This window comes from Lemur catta, chromosome 6 (assembly GCF_020740605.2).
Source record: "Lemur catta isolate mLemCat1 chromosome 6, mLemCat1.pri, whole genome shotgun sequence".
Taxonomy (NCBI): domain Eukaryota; kingdom Metazoa; phylum Chordata; class Mammalia; order Primates; family Lemuridae; genus Lemur; species Lemur catta.
Window position 1 is genome coordinate 68,830,155 of NC_059133.1, and position 26,102 is coordinate 68,856,256.

The 26,102-nt window shown below is 39.1% G+C and overlaps 1 protein-coding gene and 1 pseudogene across 2 annotated transcripts in view; one reads left to right on the forward strand and one right to left on the reverse strand.

The window, feature by feature from the left end:
• The first annotated feature begins 1,343 nt into the window (after window positions 1–1,343).
• AMN1 (antagonist of mitotic exit network 1 homolog) overlaps window positions 1,344–26,102 on the forward strand; it is a 37,119-nt gene continuing 12,360 nt past the window's right edge. Inside the window, exons 1-5 of one of the 2 annotated variants that reach the window (XM_045554061.1) lie at window positions 1,344–1,549; window positions 15,234–15,366; window positions 20,023–20,167; window positions 23,249–23,466; window positions 23,784–23,840. In XM_045554061.1, the coding sequence (XP_045410017.1) occupies window positions 1,512–1,549; window positions 15,234–15,366; window positions 20,023–20,167; window positions 23,249–23,466; window positions 23,784–23,840 (591 nt within the window). In that variant the 5' untranslated portion in view covers window positions 1,344–1,511. Of the gene's footprint in view, window positions 1,605–15,233; window positions 15,367–20,022; window positions 20,168–23,248; window positions 23,467–23,783; window positions 23,841–26,102 lie in introns of both variants that reach the window. The other variant, XM_045554062.1, reaches the window with a different exon arrangement.
• Window positions 12,021–12,585, reverse strand: LOC123639878 (annotated as a pseudogene).

The window sequence follows — 26,102 nt, forward strand, 5'->3', positions numbered from 1 at the left end:
CAGTTCATTGGTGGAGGTGCTGTTGCTGGGCAAGTGTCTTTTGAGAACATGTTATCTGAATTGCTGCAGCAATAAATCTTGTCATAGAAATAAGAGCACATGTCCAAAATGAGCAAGTCGTGCAAAGCATGGGATGTGTGAAGGATGTGAAGAAATTTATTGTGGGTTTTGTTTTTTATTCTTAGAAAATCCTTGAGACAATCCTTTTCTCAAACATGAGCTCTCCTCCTTCAGGGTCTCTGGGCTCCAAACTGTCTGGGTCTGACAAGAGTGACGTCTGTTGATATTTGTTACTTTCACAGGCCTTTATAGAAAAAGTTTGCCAACCCCTGCTCTGCACTCACTTCACATCACTCTCCAGTGTAGCCAAACCGAACTGTTATATTTGCAGTTCCTAACAGACTACCCTTTTGTCTCTGACCTGTACTTCCCACTCGCCCCACCCAACCTGCTGCCACCGAACTAACCCCACCTTAGCATCTAACAGTCATTCTAATTATCCTTTCACTTGTCTGGTGCACGTGTTCACCACTGAATCCTCAGCACCCAGCATAATCCCCTCATTTGGTGCTTAATAAATGTATTTTGATTGAATGAGCAGCATCCTGAACAGATGAACGAGAGTGAGTTCCAACTTTCAAAGAGCTTACAAAGGCAAGTTAAACATATGAACAAATTAGTCTACAAGTTAGAATGAAAAAGCACTAAAAAGCAGCCAGTACCCTGCAGCAGAACCAAAGAGAGATAATTCCACCTAGGGAAAGGCGCCCCTTCCTTAGAATTCTTTCCGATTTGAATACAAGCCGACTTCTCCCCCATGATGAAATTTTTTCTGAGCTTATCTATTGGCATGGAGTGTCTTCAGCTGTAAAACAAGGCTAAATAATTCTGACTTCGCAGGATTATAATGAATATGGCTAATTATCGAAATAAAGCATGGAAAGCACGTAGCTCAGTGCGTGCTTCATTAAAAGTGCTCAACTCCTGGATCCTCTAAAACGCTGTTTAATGTTAACGGAGTCCGTATCCATCCACTGGAGTCTCCAATCATGCACCGCTAAGTGTATGGCCCAGCATCCAACGCATCCCTTCAGTAAGAGCAGCGATCTCTCATAACTCCCTTTGTCACAGGAGAGTCCTCGGCTTGGGGGGTCGCTGCTGGGGGGCGCGCAGGGAACGAACTCCCCACAAACGTCCCGGAGCTCCCCTGGGGGACCGCCGCCTGTGGGCTGGAAGAACTACAACTCCCGTCGTGCTTCGCCCGAGCTTAGGGCTTCTCTACATGTTATCGCACCCAGCCTCGGCCGCGCAGTCCTCAGTGACTCCTCCCCGACAGGGTTCTCTTGTTTCCTTGTGTGGTTCAGGGCGTGGCCACGCCCCGGCCACCGGAAACATCTGTGTGACGACACGAAAAACCTACGCGTCACGCGGGGTGCAGGAGTTGGCGGACGGTCCCTGGCTGGCTTCTGGAGGCCCTGCGACCGCGGAAGAGGCTTCTGAGGGCTGCCGCAATGCCTCGCCCACGGCGGGTCAGTCAGCTTCTGGATCTGTGAGTCCACCCCGCCGGCCTTCCCTTCGCGCCGCCCGGGCACCTCCTCCGAACGGTCAGGCCCCGCGCCGCTCTTCCTCCCCGCCCCTTTCCCAGCTTCCAACCTTTGAAGAGGCCCTGATTGTGTTTCCCTCCCTGGGTTTCTAACGTGTCGCCTCCGCGCTGAGGGCGGTCGTGCGGAGTGGGCTGCTGGGCGGGCGCGGCCCTCCGTCCTCTGCCCTGGACGCTCCCGTGGGCGTCGCGGCTCTTCGGTCAGCTGGACAGCTCCGCGCCGCGCCGTGCCCGGCTGTGGCCTGTCTCCGACGGGAGCTAAGCGTTGGTAGAACAAAACAAAACGCTAGATGGGGCTCGCAAAAGCCTTCAGCAAAATTCCACCGCGTTATTGTAAGTGGGATAAATACCGAGTCTTTGAGGCAGTGTGTGGCAAAGTGGTTAAGAACACGGATCCCTGACTGGGATTGCTGGGTTCAGCTCCCGGCTCCGCCATTCTCCAGCCACGTGACCGCGGACGGGTAACAGCCTTTCCCAAGAGTTCTCCACCTCTAAAGTACCTGTCACATAGAGTTGTCGTGAGGGATAAATTTAACACAAGCCCTTGGAAGGATGCCTAGCAAATAATAAACACCACTGAGTGTTAATTATTGTTAATCATCTCACATCAGAAATTGTGCTGGAAATTGCAGTCACACGGGCAATCGTATCTCTCCAGGAGCTTTCAGTCCACTAATATTGCCTTGTAAAAAATAGACATCATAAAGCGGAGGAGAACAATCTCCTTAATCTGTCCAAGGCTTTCCGAAACAATGGGATTTGACGTTTTACATTATATCTCGTAAAGTCCTGGCCCACAGTCCACAGTCACTTTTCATAACAGAGGTTATCCTCAGTTATCCTCGGTTATTGTCCCTCATGTAGACTCGGGCTTGTGTAGAGTCCTGAGAAAAAAAATATCTTGGTTTAGTTCTTGGCACAAATTTTACACCTGATCCAAATGGGAGTTTATTTCCATCAGTAAAGGCAGTTTAATAGTTAAGAGTACAAGCTAGGAAGACAGACTAACTACCTGGGTTCCAGTCATAATCTAACATTTACTAGTTATACAATCTTGAGCAAATAATATAACCTGTCTGGGTTCCAGTTTTCTCATCTGTAAATGGAAGACAGTGGTAATATAACCTATCCTGTTGAACTGTTGTGAAGATTAAGAGCCAGTATATGTAAAGCCCATAAAACAGTGGTTGGCCGTAGTTAAATATTCATTTGTGTTAGTTATAGATATTATTTTCTGCCAGTCGTGGAAAGTATGTAACAAGGGCTATGCTATCTTAGTCCTGACCTTTCTTCTAAGGCTTAATTACACTGTCTTAATTTCTGTCTCTTTCCTGAAGCCTCCCTGATGGTTCCATAGCAATGATCCTCTGTACTCCTGTGGCCAGAATCAAGTCTTTTGTGTCTCTGTACCCACGGTTCCTAATTTTTAGGAGTTGCTCGGTATTCAGTTAAGCATGTATTTAAAGAGCACATGTGGCCGGGTGCAGTGGCTCACACAAATAGAAAGAAATTAGCTGGACAACTAAAAATATATATATAAAAAATTAGCCGGGCATGGTGGTGCATGCCTGTAGTCCCACCTACTCGGGAGGCTGAGGCAAGAGGATCGCTTGAGTCCAGGAGTTTGAGGTTGCTGTGAGCTAGGCTGACGCCATGGCACTCTAGCCTGGACAACAGAGTGAGACTCTGTCTCAAAATAAATAAATAAATAAATAAATAAAGAGCACATGTGGCATATGAAACACAATGCTGAAGATTGTGGGAAATGGCTACCATCAGGGCGGTGTAGTCTTAAAGGACTCATGGGAGACAAGTATGTAAATAACTGTAATGTAGGTAGAATAATACCACAAAAAAGAGATTAATAAAGTGTTTCAAATTGTCTGATGAGGGAAAGAACATATGACTGTAGGAGAAAGCTTTCTAAAGGGGTTATATTTGAAGATTGGTAGCATCTAACAGTTGCAAATGGGAGGAAATACATCCAAGAGAGAAAGCCAAAGACAAAATTTTATGTAACACTTAGGTTAGAAGACCATTTTGCCAAAAACCATTTCTTTGTTAGATTCAATTCACCGTATAACCTATTGGCCAAATACTAATAAGTTGTTTCTTTTAACTGTAAAATTTAGAGCAATGCATATTGGATAGGATATCTCTGCCCCCTGTCCCCTCAATTGTTGTGCCTGAGAATTGGGACTACTTATGTCAACATAACTTTTTGCTCTAGGAAATTTTTACAAATCAATTTATCTAAATAACAGCTATCAAGACAAACATTTTGCTGGTTAGGGCAAACATGTTTATCAGGACAGATTGCTCATCAAGCCTTGCTTTAAGACCCTGTCTCCATTAGTCTTAAACTATTCTGTCACAAACTTTGCCCAATCCAAACCCATTTCCCATCTTGGGGGGAAAACTCCTAAACTCCTGGAGCTTACATCCCAAAACTGTACATCATGTACTCTTTCCTGACTTCCCCCCACTGAGATACTACTAAAGCCCTGCCAGCTCTCCCTTGCTGCAGTAAATTTAATAAACTATGCTTTGTTCAGCCAACAGGCTTTTTGGATGGGCTTTGTGGGCCATTTAATGGTATTCATAGCAGCATTTTAAGAAATATTTAATTTGTTTCTGTCCCAACTCCCTGCTGTTGACACTGGAGGAAACTGGAGCAGAAAGAGGAAACCATTTACTCTCGGAAACACTTGGTACAGCCTGCACAGCTGAGCTCAGAGAAGGGAATACTAAAGGGCCAAGATGAAAAAGATTGGGAGAATAAGGGGTGGGGAAGGGTGGTATTGTGGAAAAAAGGTAACGTTGAAATATAGCTGAAACCGGCATCAAGGATAATACAGTAGTCACCCCTTATCTGTGGTTTTGCTTTCTACAGTTTCAGTTACCCATGCTCTACCATAGTCCAAAAATATTAAGTGGAAAATTCCAAAAATAAATAGTTCATAAGTTTTAAATTGTGTGCCATTCTAAGTAGCCTGATGAAATCTTGTGCCGGCTCACTCCAGGATGTGAACGCTCCCTTTGTTCAGCATATCCACTCTGCATACAATCCTCGTTGTCACTTAGTTACAAGATCAGCTGTTGCAGATATGGCAGTGCTTGTGTTCAAGGAACTCTTATTTTACTTAATAATGGCCCCAAAGTGCAAGAGTAGTAATGCTGGCATATTGTTATGATTGTTCTATTTTATGATTAGTTGTTGTGAATCTCTTACTGTGCCTAATTTATAAATTGAACTTTATCATAGGTATGTATGTATAGGAAAAAACATAATATATATAAGGTCCATCACTATCCATGGTTTTGTTACCTCCCAACTGGGTCCCTTGCCCACTGCCCAGTAAAGGCCAATATAATAAGACAGCAGGAGTTGCCGTGGAGAAAGCTCGCAAGGCTCCAGAAGAGGAGATGGGAGTAATTTCTCAAATCCATCTCCTGGAGAATTTTGGGGCTAAGATTTTTAAAGGTGGTTTGGCAAACAAAGGGCTATGGGAATTGGGTCTGCTGATTGGCTGGGGATGAATTCATAGGATTGGGAAACAGAAATTGTCTTCCTGGCTGGGCTAGCTCCGGGGTAAGGGGTCATAAGATTTGTGGGGTCAGTTCCCACACATGGCCACTGGTCCGGTTGATGTCTGTCAGTTGCTCCCCCTGAATTCAGAGTCTGGAAAATATCTTAAAGACCAATCTTAGGTTTTACAATAGTGGTATTTTCTACAGAAGCGGTTGGGAAGTCACACATCTTGCATCTGTCAAGGAAACTTGATACTTAAGCATTGAGCAGTTACAGCAGTAGGGAAGTTAGGGAACAATGGCTGGTTAACTTTTAGCTATACCTATACTTTTATAAAAATCAGACTTTTATCACTGTTCCTGCCTTATGGCCTTACATTATTTTATTATTATTATTATTATTTTTTTGAGACAGAGTCTCACTCTGTTCCCCAGGCTAGAGTGCCGTGGCGTCAGCCTAGCTCACAGCAACTTCAAACTCCTAGGTTCAAGCGATCCTACTGCCTCAGCCTCAGGAGTAACTGGGACTACAGGCATGTGCCACCATGCCCGGCTAATTTTTTCTACATATTTTTAGTTGTCCAGCTAATTTCTTTCTATTTTTAGTAGAGACAGGGTCTCACTCTTGCTCAGGCTGGTCTTGAACTCCTGAGCTCAAACGATCCGCCCGCCTCAGCCTCCCAGAGTGCTAGGATTACAGGCATGAGCCCCTACTCCCGGCCCCTTACATTATTTTAATATAGGTGTTTTCAGTTTCAGGCATCCACTGGGATTCTTGAAACATATCCCCCATGGATAACATGGGAACTATTATAAAAGGGGAGTGACTGTCAGTCACTTCAAATGCCTTACTTTTCCTCAATCATCCCCTACTCACAGAGATCAAGTGCAAGAGGAACCAGACTATTTTTAGAAAATTTATAGGGTCTGATCATATTTCCCATTTTGACTGATGTGGGTCACCATAGGGGGACTTGGTGACAAGTGTACTCAACCAAATGGCAACTATCTTCATTATCTAAGACAGGGGAACATTTTCTGTGAAGGGCCAAATAGTAGTATTTTCAACTTTATGGGCTACATGTCCTGTGTCGCGGTTACTCAGCTCTGCCATTGTAGAGCAAAAGCAGCCTAGACAATACAGAAATACCCAGCTACTTGGGAGGCTGAGGCAGGAGGACTGCTTGAGCTCAGGAGTTTGAGACCAGGCTGGGCAACAAAGTGAGACCCTATCTCTAAAAATAAGAAAGGAAAAAAGGGAAGAGGAAGAGAGTAAGGGAGGAAAGAAATGGGGATGGCTGTGTTCCAATAAAACCTTTGTCAACCCAAATGAGAAACTGAGGCAGGAGTCTCAATCAGTCAAGGTATATTGAGCCAGCGCTTGAGGACATGCTCAGGAAAACACAAGTCACAGAAGCATCTGTGGCCTGTGCTCTCCAAAGAGGTTTTTAGGAGGCTCAGTGTTTATAATTTCTTTAAGAGAGAGAGAGCATGAGGCTCTAATTAGTGCCCAGAAGATCTACATTTTATATAAGATAATCGAAGAAGAGGATGTAAAGGAAAGAGTCAGTTATGTAGTTCTCTCAGGTTAGGTAAGGAATGATTGATCTCATCTTGGCCTTGTTCTGTACAGGGGAAGATAAGCTCATAATTGTAAGAGTCAAACTTAGGTTGCAGACCTAAGGTTATAGTTCACATATGCTTGTTTTATAGGGTATACATCCTGAAAGGTTTAGGGGGCAGCAAAGAATATAATGTAAGGGGCCGGGAGTAGGGGCTCACGCCTGTAATCCTAGCACTCTAGGAGGCTGAGGCGGGCAGATCGTTTGAGCTCAGGAGTTCAAGACCAGTTTATGGGGGGCAGCCATCCCAAGAGGCATGAGACCTTTTGTCTTTGTGGGGACCTGGCTTATGTATAATGCTTTGACACAAAGTTGCAAAGTAACAGCTATCTGTTTTAGGGGAAAGGATGGTAGTGTTGCATGACTCAGTTCCCAGGCTTAATTCTCCCTTTGGCATAACAAGTTTGGGGGTCCTGAGATTTTTATTTTCCTTAACACTTTATTTGTAAAAATCAGCAGCTAGCCAGATTCAGCCCACAGGTCCTAGTTTGCTGACTACAACCTAGGGGTTCAATCCAACGACAGAACCGGGGTGGCTGAACCAGAATTAAGTTTGAATTCCTGAAGCTCGGTTTTGGCCAGGCTGCCACCCAGAGGGTATACCAACCCGGCTGGCTTGGGATTGTTATTAGGGGAAAGAAAGATACATCATGCCCAGGAATTGTCAGAGTAGAACTCCAAAATTTCAGAATAAGTCTGGATAACCCTCTCCCTATTTCATCCTGATTATTATCTAGGTAGCTAGGAGAATATGAACACTTTCAGGGGATGGTTGCATTTAATGACCAAACTGCCTTACTAAGATGTGTGGACCAGGAGAATGTGAAGGAGGTAGAATCAGAAATCTCTTTTAGTTGATTTTTTTAAAGTCCATTTTACCTCTTGTTGCAGCCTGAAGATGATAAGGAGGATGAAATGTCCAAAATACCTTGACTATTGGCCTGTTGTTGAATGACTTTTGCAATAAAAGGCATACCATCGTCAGACTACAAATGGTCTGGAAAACCAAAAATGTAACACATTTTATGTTATGGTCAGTGTGGCTGGATTTGGTTGATAAGACTGGAACAATGAAACCAAAGCCTGAAAAATGTTAACAACTGTAAGGCATTAACAATAGCCCCAAGGAGGGGTGTGGTCAAAGGCCTGATACAGTCAACTTCTCAGGAACAAGAGGAACCAATACCCCATGCAGTATGGCCTATTTCACTACAAGATAGACAGGCTGACTTTTGAAAGGAGACACAAGACCAATATGTAATGGTAGCATCAGACACATGTAATCTTTACTTTGTTCCCAGGCCGTGATGGCAGATGTGTTATTTGTGAAATATGTTGATAGATCCCAGCAGCAATGGCAGTAGTCTGGGTGGTACATATTGATTAGCAATATGATTCCAGTCCATTCTATTAGAGAAAGCCATTACCATGTACTTCTGTCTAATTGTCAGCTGCAATTTATTTCCGCAGTTCATGGTCCTAAAGAGGAGTGTCTATAATCTGCCAGTCTGTGTTCTTACAAGTGACCGACTATAAGGCATTAACTAGGCCTTTGGCAACAGTTGAAGAGCCAGTAAAAATATAGTATGCCTTGACCTTAGGAGGATTGTCTAAGGCAGATATTGGCAAACTTTATCTGTAAAGGTCCAAATAGTAAATATTTTTAGATTTGCAGGCAGATGGTCTCCCTAACAATTATTCAGCACTGCCATTATAGTGTGAACGCAGCCACAGGCAATACGTAAATGAATGGACATGGCTGTGTTCCAAGAAAACATTATTTACAAAAGTAGGTGACCAGCCATTTTTGCCCACAGGCCATAGTTTTTAGGCCCCTTGTTTAAGGCAAGAGTAGCAGCTTTCAATTCATCCATTACCCTGACCAGCCCATAGTGCATAGTTGTCATTCAGGCTGGACAACTACTGACACCCAGTAAACACCATCAGCTTTGAACTGAGCTTGAACTATCAGTGGATCCAGACAGTTAGGGAAACCCCTGTGAATCAAGGGTCCCATTGAGTCAGTGGCTTTGCTTCAGGAGATGTGAGTGGCAGATAAAGCATTCCCAAAAGCTGTCACTTTTTCACATAAAACCAAGATCCCACTAGGGCCAGGCCAATTGCAATCTTGAATATACCATTTCCCTGTGATCAGCAAGACCTATTGGGCCCTTCCGTCATTATATGTAGAGCCCTAGTTGATCCATCACAAAATGAGGATATCAGACCATACAGTTACAAGCCCTTATGCTCAGGCATTCAATTTCAACAGAAGCTTATTATCAGGTTAATAATAGCTGCCTTTTAAAAAAGTATATATGACGGCTGTGTCAGCCAGGTAGCATTACTGTACTTGAAAAGAGCTTGTCTGAATACTGTGGCAGTTATTAAGTCTGTAAATCTGTGATTTCCCTTTCTCATCCTAGAATTCAGTAGTTTCTGCTGGACTCCTCAGGAAAGGACAGGGAGGTAGGTTAGAGGCCAAGTTACATGTTCCTTATCACCTCTCTACACATGGAAGTCCTAGAACAACAGAATCCACTTGGACACTCATAGACCAGGAAAATGTAACCATGTGACATATCAATACCAATTATACTTTTGTTAGCAAAAGCCACAACACAGTACATTGATAGGCCCAAAGGACTCCACCTACAATGTCACTTTAGCTTCTCTTCCCCACTGAGAACTTTACCCACACCCTATCAGTTGAATTTTTGTGCCTTTTCCCCTAACAGATCAGAGACCAAGGAGGTTAATTTAAGTCCAAGTTATGAATTATAGCAACAACCAACATGAGACTGCTATTCCCCAGCTGGGGGTATGGGGAATGCAAAGTGGCAGAGAAGATAATTCACAGGGAGTGGTGAGGGTAGTAAGGATGTTTTTTTTCTCCCTTGCCTCCTACTCTAGTATTGGTGCCTCTCCAGTATTGATACCTGAGCACAGGCACTTCTTCCTCCTCTGGGTACCTTCCAGTGAGCTCCAGGCCCAGAGGTCCCTTTCTTTCTGCCCCAGCAGATATCACTACATTTTACCCAACAGTTCTTAGTAATTTGGGCCACCCCTCTGCCCAGTGCCCCATCATCCTTACCAATTCCTCACTAGTCATGCCAGACTGTGTGGCAGGAGCCAGGTATACAAGCAGCTGGCTTTGCACTGTTAGACAAGGCTTTGCATTCACTTTTATTTTGTGGGACTGCTCACCTGCAGCTCAACCAAATGAACTTCTGTTTTTGGCATGTCAAATAGCAGGGTCCTCATTACTGATACCATTTATTTCAGCATAAGGAATTAATTGCCTGAGAAACCACAATCATATTACCTCTTAACTGGAGCCACAGGACTTGCTATCCAATTGTCATACTAACATCCCTTCTTCCTCCCACATGGAGAAGGGTGCTCAACAACCAAAACACCATTCAAGTGGTTCATTTCTAATCACTCAGCCTCATCAACAGGTAGGACAGTGGGGGACCCTTATCCCTTCCCCCTTCACCCACCACCTGGGGGGAGAGCATTCACTACCAGGCAACAGAAATTGCCTTTGAGAGTGCCCAGAGATTGGACTTAACAAAGACTTCAAAGAAGCTATTACGAATGTATTCAAAAAACTAAAGGAAGATATGCTTAAAGATGTGAAAGGAAAATCATTTTGGTGGTTCCTCAGAAACTGAAACAGAATCACCACAATTCTGCTCCTAGGTATAACCCAACAGAATTGAAACTGGGTACTCAAATACTTACACATGAATGTTCATAGCAGCACTATTCACATTAGCCAAAAGGTGAGAAAACCCAGATGTCCATCAACCAATGAATCAATAAACAAAATGTGGTATATTCATACAATTGAATATTATTCAGCTATAAAAATGAATGAAGTAGTGATATATGCTACAACATGGATGAACCTTGAAAACATTATACTATGTGGAAGAAGCCAGACATGGAAGCCACACATTATATGAATCCAGATAAATCAACAGTGACAGGAAACAAACTGGTAGTTACAAAGTACTATAACCTTTCCCTCACAACTACAGTTGGTTAGAAAAGAAAGAATGGGGACTGATTCCTTAATAGGTACAAGTTTTCTTTTGGGCTGATAAAAATGTTTTGGAACCAGATAGAGGTAGTTGTCACACAACATTGTGAATGTACAAAATGCCACTGAATTGCATACTTTTAAATGATTAATTTTATATTATGTGACTTTTGCCTCAATTATTAAAAAGAAAAAAACTAAAGGTATGATGACAATGTCTCATCACATAGAGGATAGCAATAAAAAGACAGAAATTATTTATTAAAAAAAAGAACCAAATGGAAATTCTGGAATTGGAAAGTATAATAACTGAAATAAAAAACTGACTAGACGGACTTAATAATAGATTTGAACTGGCAGGGGAAAGAGTGAACTTGAAGATAAATTGATAGAGTATGTGCACTCTAAAGAACAGAGAGAAAATAGGATGAAGAAAGCTGAACAAAACTCAGAGGAGTATGGGATACCGTTAAGCATGTTAACATACATGTAATGGGAATATCAGAATGAAAAGAGAAAGGAGAAAAAAAAATATTTTAAAAAAATTGCTAAAACTTTCCAAAATTTTTTTATCTGTGGTTTTGTTTTTAATTATCTTAAGTTATGATCACACATAATTTTTAAATTTGTGTATATCTCCTCTACTTTAATCCTTCTAACGAGTTGGCAAAAGCACCATTACCAATCACAGATATATAATAGTTCTACAGTTTTGTGTGTTTTTGAATAGCTGTTTAAAGATAATCCTAAGTTATAATTTAGTCTAACTTAGGTAGTAAAGAATTCAAAAGTTTAATTTGCTATTTCTTGTCACATTGACTTTTAAAAAGCATGTAACCTTATAGATTGTCTATAAAATGTGAGAAATATTAAATATTCTTTATTTGATATTACACACAAACCACACTAAAATGCCTTTCAGTAAGTAAATGGCAGCATTTTAGTAGATGCAGGCAATTAGATTGGCATAGTGAAGACTAAAAATATAAAATAAATATTGCTATCTTATCTCCAGCTCTCACCTTTAACAGGCTAATGAACACAAATTAAAACCCTGGTGAGTCTTGCTTGGTTCTGAGACAGTGAAGGGATTTCCCTAGTATTTAAACATATTCACATAACCATTTATAGAAATCTAAATATAAAAGCAATCAATACGTTCTGAGATGGCAATTTACCATCTCTGTGAACGTTGAACATTACTAATTAAGCCCAGTCATATCTTTAGAAGAGGAAAACAGTGATTGCATTTACTGAATTGGGATTACTATCAAAATTCAAAAAACCGATCATATTCATTTAACTACAAGCCAGTCTTAGTTAAATCAGGACTGTCCAAGAAAAATATTCTGTCACTCATTCATGACCTGAATTCTGGTGTATGAGACCATTTAAATTATGGTGCACATAAAAAAAAATATCATGAGACATTTCTATATTGTAATAAATAAGGCAGTTGCCAATTATTACTCATTAGTAGCTTTTTTGAGATAAGCCGTCAAGTCTGCCCTTTCTGCCTTCTTGTTAATGCCAGCAAAGATCATTTTTGTTCCAGGGATGTACTTCTTGGGATTCTCCAAATACTCCATCAGTGTATCTTCTGCCCAGGTGATGCCTTTAATCTTATTGGCATTTGTGTAAGAGAATCCAGTGACCTGACCTGTCTTCCACCCAGAGAGACCATGGAGATTTGGCCCAGTCTTGAGCTTGCCTCCATTTTCCATGGGGTGGCACTGTGCACACTTCTAAACAAAAATCTTCTTGTCTTTCGCAACATCACCCATATTTAATTCTCTCTTTGGTTGCTGACAGTGCAGATGTTGTCACTCAGAAGCCAAACATCCTGCTTTCTCAAAACTTTCCAAATTTAATGAGAAAAATTAATCTACACATCAGAAAAGCTTGATGAACTTCAAATAGTATAAATACAAAGAGATACAGATACAGAAATATCATAGTAAAATTACTGAAGCCAAAGATGAAGACAAAATCTTGAAAGCAGCCAGAGAACTGTATAAGGGAATCCTAATAAGATTAACAGCAGACTTCTCATCAGAAACATTGGAGGCCAGAAGGTAGTAGGATGACATATATTGAAAGTACTGAAAAAAAGAACTTCAACCAAGAATACTATAACTGGTTGGGAAGGGTAGCAGGGACAGGGGGATAAAGTGGGGATGGTTAGTGGGTGCAAAAATATAGTTAGATAGAAAGAACAATATTTGATAGTGTGCTATCACATAATCAACAATAAGTTAGAGTATACTTTAAAATAACTAAAAGTGTGGAACTGAAATGTTCCGAACACAAAGAAATGTTATATACCTTAGGTGATGGATACCCCAATTACCCTGATTTGATTAATTTGCAGTGTATGCCTGTATCCAAACATCACATGTGCCCTATAAAGGTATACAACTATTATATGCCCATAATAATTTTTTTTGGGGGGGGAGGACAGAGTCTTACTCTGTTGCCTGGGCTAGAGTGCTGTTGTGTCAGCCTAGCTCACAGCAACCTCAAATTCCTGGGCTCAAGCAATCCTCCTGCCTCAGCCTTCTGAATAGCTGGGACTACAGGTGCCCACCACGATAGCTAGCTAATTTTTCTATTTTTAGTAGACAGGATCTCACTCTTGCTAAGCTGGTCTTGAACTCCTGAGCTCAAGTAATCCTCCCACCTCAGCCTCCCAGAGTGCTAGGATTTCAGGCATGAGCCACTATGCCTGGCCAACCCATATTTTTTTTAAAGAAGAATACTATAATTCACAAAACTCTTTCAAAATTTAAGGTGAAATAAAGACATTTCCAGCTAAAGGAAAACTGAGAGAACTTGTTTCTACCAGCATGACCTTGCAAGAAATACTAAAGGCTACAGCAAGTGACCCCAAATTGTAATTCAACCCATATGAAAAAATGAGTACTGATAAAGTAATTATATCATTCTTAAAAAAAACAGTATAAATGTATATTTATTCTTCTCAACTGATTTTCAAAGCAATTGTATAAAAATGTGTTTATAATTGTAATTTTGAACCCATAACACATAAGAATGTGATATATTTGCCAATAATAGTGCAAAGGAGGTAACTAGGAACAGAGCTATATTGGAGTAAGAAAATAATACCAGATGCTAACTCAAATCCACAGGAACAAATAAAGAAAACCAAAAACTATTAATAAATGATTAATATAAACAGCACCATGAATATATGCCTCTTTTCCTTTCTTCTCTCAACTTCTTTAAAAGAGATAAAATTATTTAAAATAGTAACTACACCACTGTATTGGTTGGGTTTATAACATATATAGATCTAATATGTAGATCAGTCATAGCACACACACACAAAAAGAGGAGGATGGGATAGAGCTGTATAAAATTAATATTTATATATTTCCCTGGAATGAAGTTGAAACAATCTGAATTTGAGTATGATAAGATGTATATAATAAACCCTAGAGCAACCACTAAGGAAATAACTTAAATATGTAGTGAAAATATTATTAAAAGAATTAAATGTGATATTAGAAAAAATTCACTTAATAAAAAAAGCAGTAAAGAAGGAATGGAGGAACAAAGATATGAAATATAGGGAAAAAATGACAGGTGTAAACCCATCTATAACAGTAATAACATTAAATGTGAATGAATTAATATAATCAAAGGTCAGAGACTGTCAGTCTGGATAAAAGAACAAGATGCAACTATATGCTGACTACAGGAGATATACTTAGGTTCAAAGGTACATATAGGCAGAACGAAAAAGTGTAGGAAAAGATATATCATGAAAACAACCATAAGAAAGCTGAAGTGTATATATTAATATAAGACTATATATTAAAACAGTAAAAGTTATAAGAGATAAAAAGGGACATTTTTAAATGATAAAAGGATCAACCCATTAGGTACATATAACAATTATAAACATATATGTACCTAACAACAGAGCATGAAGATCCATGAAGCAAAACTGACAGAAATGAAGAGGGAATTAGACAATTCAACAACAATAGTTGAAGACATCGATAACCCACTTTCAATAATGGATAGAACAACTAGAAAGAAGATCAACAAGGAATTAGAACTAAAAACCAACTAGTCCAAATGGAGTTCTATGGGATGGACCTATGGGACCCAATATCAGTGAAATATACATTCTTATCAGGTACACATGGAATGTTTTCCAGGGTAGACAATACAGTAAACCATAAAACAAGACTCAATAAATTAAAAATTATTGTAACCATACAAGCATATTTTCAGATCAGTTGAGTATATATATCTAGATATATATACTCAAGTTGTAAATACAGCATTAATATAAAATGTATATTTTTTATGAAAGGGTTAAGTGCTAAGAAACAGTATTAAGCCAAGTGTTAGAAATCAGTACAAGAATAGTGTAATTGACTATATTGTATCTGTATTTCAGGTGCCTTTGGTGCTTCATGAAGAATATTTCCAGATACATCACAGACATTAAACCTTTGCCTCCCAACATAAAAGATAGACTGATTAAAATAATGAGCATGCAGGGGCGAATAACAGATTCAAATATAAGTGAGGTAAGAGTATGTATAACTATAAAGCAAGCATACTATGTTTTACTGTTTAGATATGGTTTCAGTTTTTGAAGCAATGGTATATAGTAGGATTGGTAATCATTTGTATAAAATACATAAAATATTATAAAGCACCAGGGTTTTTTTTTCCTCCAGATAACCAAATTGTAATTCAAGGAGCACAGATTCCAGAAGCTTGTGAAATTGTGTCCTGACTAGCTAATTTGGGGTAGGATTTTTTAAAGAAATATGAAGAAATTGGAACTTATTAGTTCATTCATAACCTACTATTTTGATTGGCAGGAAAGTGTTATTAAAACAATTCATTGGTTAGAGTAAGTGTTTCTAGGCAAAAGTCCTTGATTTGGGGGGTTGGAAAAAGTTCTGTCACAACATAAAGTCTTTTCATAAGGGGCAGCAATTTTGTCTGCAGCATCGGCAAGTACATTCTGGGGTCAGGCAATCACAAACAAAATGGCATTTAGGGACAAAATGGCATTGCTCTGGTCAGCTCAGTTAGCCTTCCATCCACACTTGTCTTCATGGTACCAGCACCCTTGATCTCTGTGTTTGCAAAAAGTTTAATGCTTTTTGGTCAAGACTAACAAAAAGAAGAAATATGTGTTACATCATGACTGCAGTAAACAAATCACGCTTATATGTAACAATACTGTGTGCAGTACACTTTGATATTTTCTTTTATTCTATTTCGTCTTATTTCATTTTAAAAAATATTGATCACAGCGTACTAAATTAACAACCAGCAGTTAAAAATCACTCTTCTAAACTATGGTAGTCCCATTCTTCTGGTTACCTCATTACTTCCTGCTAATTTGTATATACTCCCCTTCCTTACAACTAAGCTAACCTTCTTCAGGACATTTGTGCCTTTCATTGGCTTTTCTATAAGACAGGAAGTATAGCAAGGGCCTCCAACCTGAATTAAAATCCTACCTTTGCCACTCTTTCTGACATGGCACCTCAGTTCTCCAAACTGTCAAACGGGAGGTAAAAGCAACTGTTCGCAGGGGTTTTTTGAGGACTCTTTCAGAGGGGCTAATGTGTTGCTTGGAAAACCATGTGATCTTAAAACTGAGGGCATAGCCAGACCAGTAGTAGGAACTCAAGTCCTCAACTCAAGAACAGGTGGGAAATGTGCTAATGGAAGGGAGGTGGACTAACATGGAGAGACTGTTGTTAGAAGCACTGGGAGGTTGATTACTTTCTTTCTTTTTTTTTTTTTTTTTTTTGAGACAGAGTGTCGCTTTGTTGCCCTGGCTAGAGTGAGTGCCATGGCATCAGCCTAGCTCACAGCAACCTCAAACTCCTGGGCTTAAGCGATCCTACTGCCTCAGCCTCCCAAGTAGCTGGGACTACAGGTAGCTGGGACTACAGGCATGTGCCACCATGCCCGGCTAATTTTTTCTATATATATTTTAGTTGGCCTGATTATTTCTTTCTATTTTTAGTAGAGACGGGGTCTTGCTCTTGCTCAGGCTGGTCTCGAACTCCTGACCTCGAGCAATCCACCCGCCTCGGCCTCCCAGAGTGCTAGGATTACAGGCATGAGCCACCGCGCCCGGCCTTCTTTCTTTCTTTTTTTTTTTTTTTGAGACAGATCTCACTCTGTTGCCCAGGCTAGAGTGCCGTGGCATCAGCCAAGCTCACAGCAACCTCAAACTCCTGGGCTCAAGCAATCCTCCTGCCTCAGCCTCCCAAGTAGCTGGGACTATAGGCATGTACCACCATGCCCGGCTAATTTTTTCTCTATATATATGTTTTTAGCTGTCCGTATAATTTCTTTCTATTTTTAGTAGAGATGGGGTCTCGCTCTTGCTCAGGCTGGTCTCAAACTCCTGAGCTCAAATAACCCGCCCGCCTCGGCCTCCTAGAGTGCTAGGATTACAGGCGTGAGCCACCGCGCCCAGCCTACTTTCTTTCTTGATTGAAAAAGAGGGTTCATACTTTTTACATTTACTAAATGATTTATTAACTTTATGAAATTCATTTGTGTGAAAACTATCCTTTTGCGCTAATCTTTCAGTGTGTCAAAACATAATTTAAAAAATGTTAAAAACATAATTCTTATACAAATAGTAAACATGTGCCAAAGTTTTAAATAACTCATTAAGAAAAGAACCAGCAGGAATGCAAAACTAGTTCAAAAGAGTATTCAAGAAACTAATATCTATTTATCTACACATGCGCACACACACACACACACACACACACACACACACACACACAGAAATGAAGCTAGAATAAGTTTACTAAATTAGATACAAAATTGGATAATATTTTACAGGACAATAAAACTAACCACTAAGGCTGTTTTTTCTACTGAACAGAAATCTTTGCATCTCTATAGAAAAAGAAACATTTGCATTTTATCAGTTTCTACAAGTTAACATCTCACTTTGCAGAATTGTAAGATAATTAGAATCTTTGCTTCAATTAATAGTAAATAGGAGATCAAACAATGTTACATTTTCCTAGAAAATTGATCAGTAGGTGGTGTTAGGTGTTAGGGGTTGAATTGTGTCCTCCTTCCAAAAATATGTTGAAGTCCTAACCTCTAGTACCTCAGAATGTGACTTAATTTTGAAATAGGTTTTTTGCAAATGTAATTAGTTATGGTGAGGTCATACTAGGGTAGAGCCCCTAATCCAATATGCCTGGTGTTCTTATAAGAAGAGGGCCATGAGAAGACACAGAGATACTGGGAGAACACCATATGAAGATGGAGACAAGATTGGAGTGATACATCTATAAGTCAAGGAACGCCAAGGATTGCCAGTCATTACCAGAAGCTAAGAGGGCAGCATGGAACAGATTCTCCCTCAGAGTCATCAGAAGGAAACTACCCTGTTAGCACCTTGATTTCAGACTTCTAGTCTCCACATCTATGAGAGTATAAATTTCTGTCGTTTTAAGCCACCCAGTTAGTGGTACTTTGCTGCTATGGCAGCCCTAGAAAACCAGTACAGACGGGCTTCTTAGACAGCTCTCTAGCTTGTTATTAAAGTTGGTGTAGGGCGGAATGCGGTGGCTCATGCCTATAATCGAACTCTGGGAGGCTGGGGTGGCAGATAGGAGGGGAAGGGTATATACATATATAATGAGTGCCATGTGCACTGTCTGGGGGATGGACATGCTTGAAGCTCCGACTCGGGTGGGACCACGGCAATATATATAACCTAAACATTTGAACCCCCATAATATGCTGAAATAAAGAAGAAAAAAAAATAGTAACATACAAGTTGAAAGCCAAAAGAAAAAAAATAGTTATGTATAGCATATATTATAAATGAGGCACCTTTATTTCTCACAATATATTATCCCTGTTTTAATAATGAGGTTAGTGCAGCACAGAGAGAAAGCAGAGCTTGGTTACAATCTTAGGGTTCAAACTCAGGCAGTCAGCCTCTAGACCACATGTTCTTAATCATGACACTATATTGCCTTCCAAAGCAACCTAAATGTTCAGTGTTTGCCAGTGTAGGATGCATTTACTAAAGTATGGTACTTGCATAAAATGGAATAGAATGCAACCACAATGAATCGATTTTATAAAAAGTGCTCATCTTATATATGATCTGATCCCATTTTTCTTCAGTGGATTTTTTTAAAAACAAAAAACGTCAAAACTAATGTAACTTTATCTGTGGGTATTGGTATTATGGGTGATTTTAGTTATAGTAGTTAAAAGCATAGGCTTTGGAATTAGAAGGACAGGGGTTCCAATCTCAGCTCTGTTCCTTCTGGCTGTGTGTTCTTTATGTCGGCTACTTAAGTTCTTGGGGCCTCAATTCCATCATTTATAAAATGGCAATGACCAATCCTTCAGGGTGTGTGGGTGTGTGTGTGTGTGTGTGTGTGTGTGTGTGTGTGAAAGAGGAACAAAGAGTGAGAAAGAGATAGAATATGAAATAACATAATGACAGTACCCTTCCTGGTAAGTGTCTAATAAATAGAAATAGTTATTCTTATCATTTATTATAATTTTTCTATATTGTCTGAATGTTTTACAATAATAATACATTATTTTTATATTCAGAAAGATAAAGTCATTTCTATTTTGGAAAAAAAATAAAGTAAAAGAGAATAAAAATAACCCCAGGAAAGAGCTCAGATTACTTAGAAATTTATCTGTTAATTGTTGGCCTTAAGAAAATGCTTAATAATACTGGGTTTGTACTAGCTCCCCAAAACAATGATGTAGAAGGTAAATGTTCTAGATAAGCAATACACCCTGTAAGCATTTGGTATATAAATGATTAAAGACTTATACTCCTACCTGCTGAGCAAAGAGGTACATAGGTAGCGTTTCTGGTGACAGTCAGGAACTACCAGAAGATAATTACTCACTACCTTGGTTATGCTTCTCAGGCGAGGGGTCCTTACTCTGTACCAGCCATCTCAACAGTGCTTCGTGTCCCAGTAAGGACTTTAGGGGCACTGAAAGGTGCACCTCCAGCTGAAAGTACACTTGGTTTTCTCCTGCTTTATGTATCTGTCTCCACATGGATATGTTTCCATATTCTTTGCCATATTTTGCATCAGCCACTTGTCTGTTTTGACCACCAAAACACTGAATATGGAATACATATTTATATTTATAGAAAAAGTTACTTTTTCAACATCATGTCTGTGTTACAGATTTTACATCCTGAAGTCCAAACTCTAGATCTACGGAGCTGTGATATTTCAGATACTGCTCTCCTGCACCTGTGTAACTGTCGAAAACTGAAGAAACTTAACTTAAATTCCTCAAAAGGAAACAGAGTTTCCATAACTTCAGAAGGTATGTTTATTAACACTGAATAAATCGGCAAATTACTATTCACCATCTGGTATAGCTTTGGAACAAAGAAGGGGAAAAATATGTCAAAGGAGAATATGATGATATCAAAGAAATAGGAATTATATTTGTTAGGTCCGGAGCCAAGAGAGAGACATGAAGCCTCATGTGTAGCAAAATGCTGTTTATTTTGAGCAGATGGGTGTCCAAGACAGAAAAGGGGAGAGCCTTGGGTTTTATAGAGGGTTTTTCCAGGGGGGAGTAAGTAAGTGGGCCAGAACAGCCATTTGTAATTAATTCTTTCTCAAACAACCAGCCCCCTAGGACCCCTGCCCCTATCGCATCCATCCTTCAGCTCTGGCGTCATCCTTATCAGGAGAGCTAGGGAGGGATAAACTTTCTCTCTATCAGGGAGGGAGGGGGAAGGAATGCTGGCTGCAGCTTGTCAGATTTACAAAGTCTGGGGACTCTCCAGACTCCTGCGGCTATTGTTTTACAAGTCTAAGTTTTGCATTAACCACGTTCTGTCCTATACATACTTTTTTGGGTTCCCACCTGGAACAAACCTAACAATATTTATCAGTAAAAATATTCAGAAAATAAAAATAATCCAAATTAGAATTCTTGCTTATAACTAGTGCTGAAAGTTAAGAAATACATTGAGTGAGTCACTATCTTGTATTTTAAACATATTTAAATAAACATGGATGCATACATCTATATTTTAAATATTTTCCCTGGTATAGTGGAATAAGAAATGACCAGTTTGTATTTTGTTAAGGCTTTTTTTTTTTTTTTTTTTTTTTGAGACACAGTCTCACTTTGTTGCCCGGGCTAGAGTGCCATGGCGTCAGCCTACCTCACAGCAACCTCAAACTCTTGGACTCAAGCAATCCTCCTGCCTCAGCCTCCCGAATAGCTGGGACTACAGGCATGAGCCACCATGCCCGGCTAATTTTTTCTATATATATTTTTAGATGTCCCTATAATTTCTTTCTATTTTTTAGTAGAGATGGGGTCTCGCTCTTGCTCAGGCTGGTCTTAAACTCCTGAGCTCAAACGATCCACCCGCCTCGGCCTCCCAGAGTGCTAGGATTACAAGCGTGAGCCACCGCGCTCGGCCCTGTTAAGGCTTTTTGATGCCATATTATTAATACAACAGAATTAATCATCAGATTAAATTTACAAGCACTTTCCTGTCTGTTCAATGCATAGTTTTTCATAGCCAGACAAATTGCATTTTTCATTGTTACAATTACATGAATTAGTAGATTTTTACTGTTGTTTTTTCTTTTTAGATCATTTGTTTCCAATATAGGCTTTGTACTTTTTTTTTTTCAGTATAAGAAAGAGGGACTTATTTGGCTAAGTAGGTTTCTGGAAAATTTTGTGAGTATTTGGGTATATTTTGTACTCATCTTGGTTAGCAAATTAGGATATTCATAATATTGCAAACAAGCATAAGTTTTTAAATGTTTACATAAATAATAACTCACTAGAAGGAACTTCTCCCCAAAACAAAGCATTTTCCTATACTCACACAAGACTTCTGACAGCAAGTGTGTGGGTTTTTTCCACACCAGTTCTCCAGCTCTCGGGACACCAGCTGGGTGTCCTACAATTGAATTCAATTTTAACTCTGTCTACCTGGAATGAGCATCAGATACCACAAGTTAAGGGCTCAGTCCCACAAGACTGCCCCCACTTCAGATGCCAATCGCAAGTCTGGGCCTCTGGTACTTATGACTGACCAGCTATAAATCAGGGGTTCCCACAACCTCCTCCCTGGATTCAGTAACTTAGCAGAATGGCTCACAGAATTCAAGGAAACACTTAGGTTTACCAGTTTATTATAAAAGATTATAAAGGATACAGATGAACAGCCAGATGAAGAATTCATAGGGTAAGGTCTAGAAGGGTCCCCAGGGGCAGGAGTTTCTGTCCCCATGGTGTTAGGGGTACACCACATGAAGAAAGCTCTAGTCTTTTACAAGAGCTTTTATAAAACTTATTCCCACTTCCCAGAGGTCAGTGGTTGGGGCTGAAAGTTCTAACCCTCTAATCACTTGGTATTTCTGGAGAGGACCTCACTCTGAAATTAAGGGCCCTACTGCATCACCTTATTAGCATAAACTCCAGTGTGATCAAAAGGGAGTCATTATGAATAACGGAAGACACTCCTGTCATTCAAGAAGTTCCAGGAGCTCTGTGCCAGGGACTGGAGACAAAGACCAGATATATTTCTTCTTATATCACAACTTCCATGTTGGACAGTTGTAGATAAAATAACCATTCTTTAAAAAATAAATAAATATTCTTTCTTAAGATATGGAAAATCATAAAAATGACCTACCCATGAATTTACCATCTTTCTTTTTGTGTATTTTGCCCATAAAGGTGTCTTGTAACAGTGCTACAATGTTTGTCCATGACTGAAGGGCCCAGGATCCCCAAAGTACTCTTCTATGTATGGGGCAGTGTTATGCACCCATTGCCAATGTGCATTTATATCAGTTCAGTTGGATTTAAGGACTTCTGTTTTCTTGACCCTCAGGAAAATATAAGATTGGTCCAGGCTAACAGAAAAGGAGCATGGTGGTAGAAAAGAAATCAACGTTTGAGGACAAAGTGGGGCAAGAGAAAATGCATAGGTATAGCTATGAATTTCTAACAATAAGCATGAAGACCATTACTTAAAACATTTGGGCAATTTAACTTTTGATTTCCCTCCAGAGGAGGGAAAGTTAACTTTACTACTTTAAAATTTTTGTTTAACCAAAAGGAGAATCATCTACTATTTAACTAACTAATTTAGTTCTGATTCCTGGCTATTTCCTAAAAGCAAATCTACCTGTGCACAATAAAGGAGCTCACCATTAACTGCAAATACTACAGGCTGTGTAGGGAATTCCCAAAAAGTTTTGAATAATGACAGCATCACTGGAAAATAAATATATTCTCACAGATGGACTACTTTGAAAAAGGATAACATACAATTGGTGATTGCTAAAATGAAAATCAGTCACTTTTCTCATATATATTTTCATACATAGCTCATCAACATATAATTATGTTTTCCCCCAGGAATTAAAGCTGTGGCTTCATCTTGTTCATACCTGCATGAAGCTTCGTTGAAAAGATGCTGCAATCTCACTGATGAAGGAGTCCTTGCTCTTGCACTCAACTGCCGGCTGCTAAAGATCATTGATTTAGGTGGCTGCTTAAGTATTACTGATGTGTCCTTACACGCATTAGGAAAAAACTGCCCATTTTTGCAGTGTGTGGACTTTTCAGCTACTCAGGTAAATGAAATATAGGCTTGAAACATAGACAATGTGTTCGCCCAGTGTATCTCCATGACCAATAAAAAGAATGTAATTAATTCTTTTCATTTTTATTGAAATGTTTGATCACCTCATGCTTTTGGTGGTTAAATAATTGCAAGATGATTTTGCATATTGCCCTCAATTATTTTAAATAACAAGGGTGGAAGGTGTGTATGGCTAAAACACATGGTTGTTGAATGGGAGGCAATAAAACTATATTGAAATGATTACTTTTAGAAAATTCCATTTCCATCATCTCCATTTATGGGCTGTTTCTTTTTCCCTTTGCTTAGGTATCTGACAATGGTGTGGTTGCGCTTGTTAGTGGACCTTGTGCCAAGATATTAGAGGTAATTTAAAAATAACTATGAAGATAATGGTAACTAAATTTTTATATTATTCTTAGAAATTATTTTTTAAACCTAGTAGACGAGTGACTTATCAATTAGGTATTTTATGGACTTTTTCTTTTTTTTGGCCTCCACCTCTTTATCCCAGAGTAAAGAAAAACTGGTAAAGTTAGGAGATAAAATAAATGTGCTTTAAAAAAAAAACTCAGATGGGTGCAGTGGCTCATACCTGTAATCCCAGTGCTTTGGGAGGGCATGGAGGGAGGATTACTTGAAACCAGGAGTTCGAGACCAGCCTGGGCAACACAGCAAGACCCCATCTCTACAAAAAATTTAAAAATTAGCCAGACGTACTGGCGCACATTGGTAGTCCCAGCTACTCTGGAAGCTGAAGTGGGAGGATGACTTGAGCCCAGGGGTTGGAAGCTACACTGAGCTATGATTGTACCACTGCACTTCAGCCTGAGTGACAGAGTGAGACCCTGTATAAAATAAAATAAAATAAAATAATAAAGTAAATGAAATGAAATGGAATAAAATTTTAAAAATCTCATTTTACTTCCAGTGAAAGTTTTTATTTACCATAAGTTTTAGCTTCTAACAGATTTAAGGATGGTCTTATTATGGGGGAACATTGTGAAAGTTTATCAATGTGTTCTTTAGGATTAGTATATTCTTTAGGATTGCATGTCTGACTGATATTTCTATTAGGACTACTAATTCTCTTGCTATCCTATTTTTATTGATAGCCACAGTGTACAGCCATTTAAGAAGGTCTTAAATTAGCGTTCAGCCTTTGAATTTAATGATTGATATAGCACCTGTAACCTGTTTCTAACTCTATTAGGAAGAGTTAGAATCCTTTTAACCCAGGATTTCGGTTTCTTCCTTTCCCAATTGACAGTGGTTGGTTTGTTTAATATAGCTGTGCTTTTTACAGTAAACCACATAAAATCCTTTTTTGGAAGTAAGCAGGCTATAAATGAATTATAAAAGTTAGTAATAGTAACTGTTGTAATAGAATGACAGTGCCGTGTTTTTGCCAAAATATTTTTCCTTATTACTCAAAGAGACTCTTTTTTGTGATATTTATATATCTTATCTAGGTCCTGCTTGCCTTTTTAGCATATATATTTCTAGAAATCTTTTTATTAAGAAATTACCATATTGTTCTTATACCAAGTTCCAAATTCTAAATTACATCCTAAACCAGGGGCAGTAATTGTTACTCTTCTAAATGTGAACATTTGTTGAGCACTTACTATATTCCAGGCTCCATGCTAACTGCCTTGTATTAATTAGGTTGTTTGATTATTATAACATTATCCTATAATCAGCATAATTTTTAATAAAGTTGTCAAATAGTTAGTTTATCACCATCTAATAAAACCACCAAGGAAATTAGTTGTTATGCTAGAAAGTATACTTACATATTTATCTCAATATTATAAAATTAAGAATACCAACCTAAGCAGAATTAGGAAAAAATACAATTACCAATAAGTGTTGGTGATTGTAGTGCCATATCGTTGACTTTTTCATTTTTTCAGTTTTCCCAGCTACTTGGGACACTGAGGCAGGAATTTGAGGTTGCAGTGAGTTATGATGACACTACTGCACTCTAGCGCAGCAGACAGAGCAAGATCCTGTCTCAAAAAAAAAAAGATTCATCAAATGCTTGATGTGTACATTTGTTGTAGTATTGTTTCTTTTCTTCTGAAAAGTTGATATTAAATGGTATACATATTATAATCAATCACATCTTACAAATAAAGGAAACCTGTGCATTGAAAACTCATAAAAATTGAGGCAAAAAGCATACTGTTAAAAATTGGCAAAGGTAGCCTGTGATATAAACTGGTAAAAGCTACAGACAAAGGAATTTTTATGCTGCCATGTAACCACCACCATAATCAAGATATGGAAAATTTCCATCACCCTAAAAAGTTTTCTCCTGTCCCTTGTAGTTGGTCCCCCTTCTGTGACCCTCCCCCAGGCAACCACTGGTTTACTTTGTCATAGTTTTGCCTTTTCTACAATTTTATATAAATGGAATCATGCAGAATATAGTCTTTTGTTTTTTACTTCTTTCTTTTACCTTACTTCTTTCACTTAGTGTAATGTTTTGAGGTTGATCCATGCTATTGCATGTGTTGATATTTCACTGCCTTTTATTGCTGAGTACTATTCCATAGAATGGATATGCCACAATTTGTTTATACTTTCACCGTCTGATGGACATTTGGATCTTTCCAATTTTAT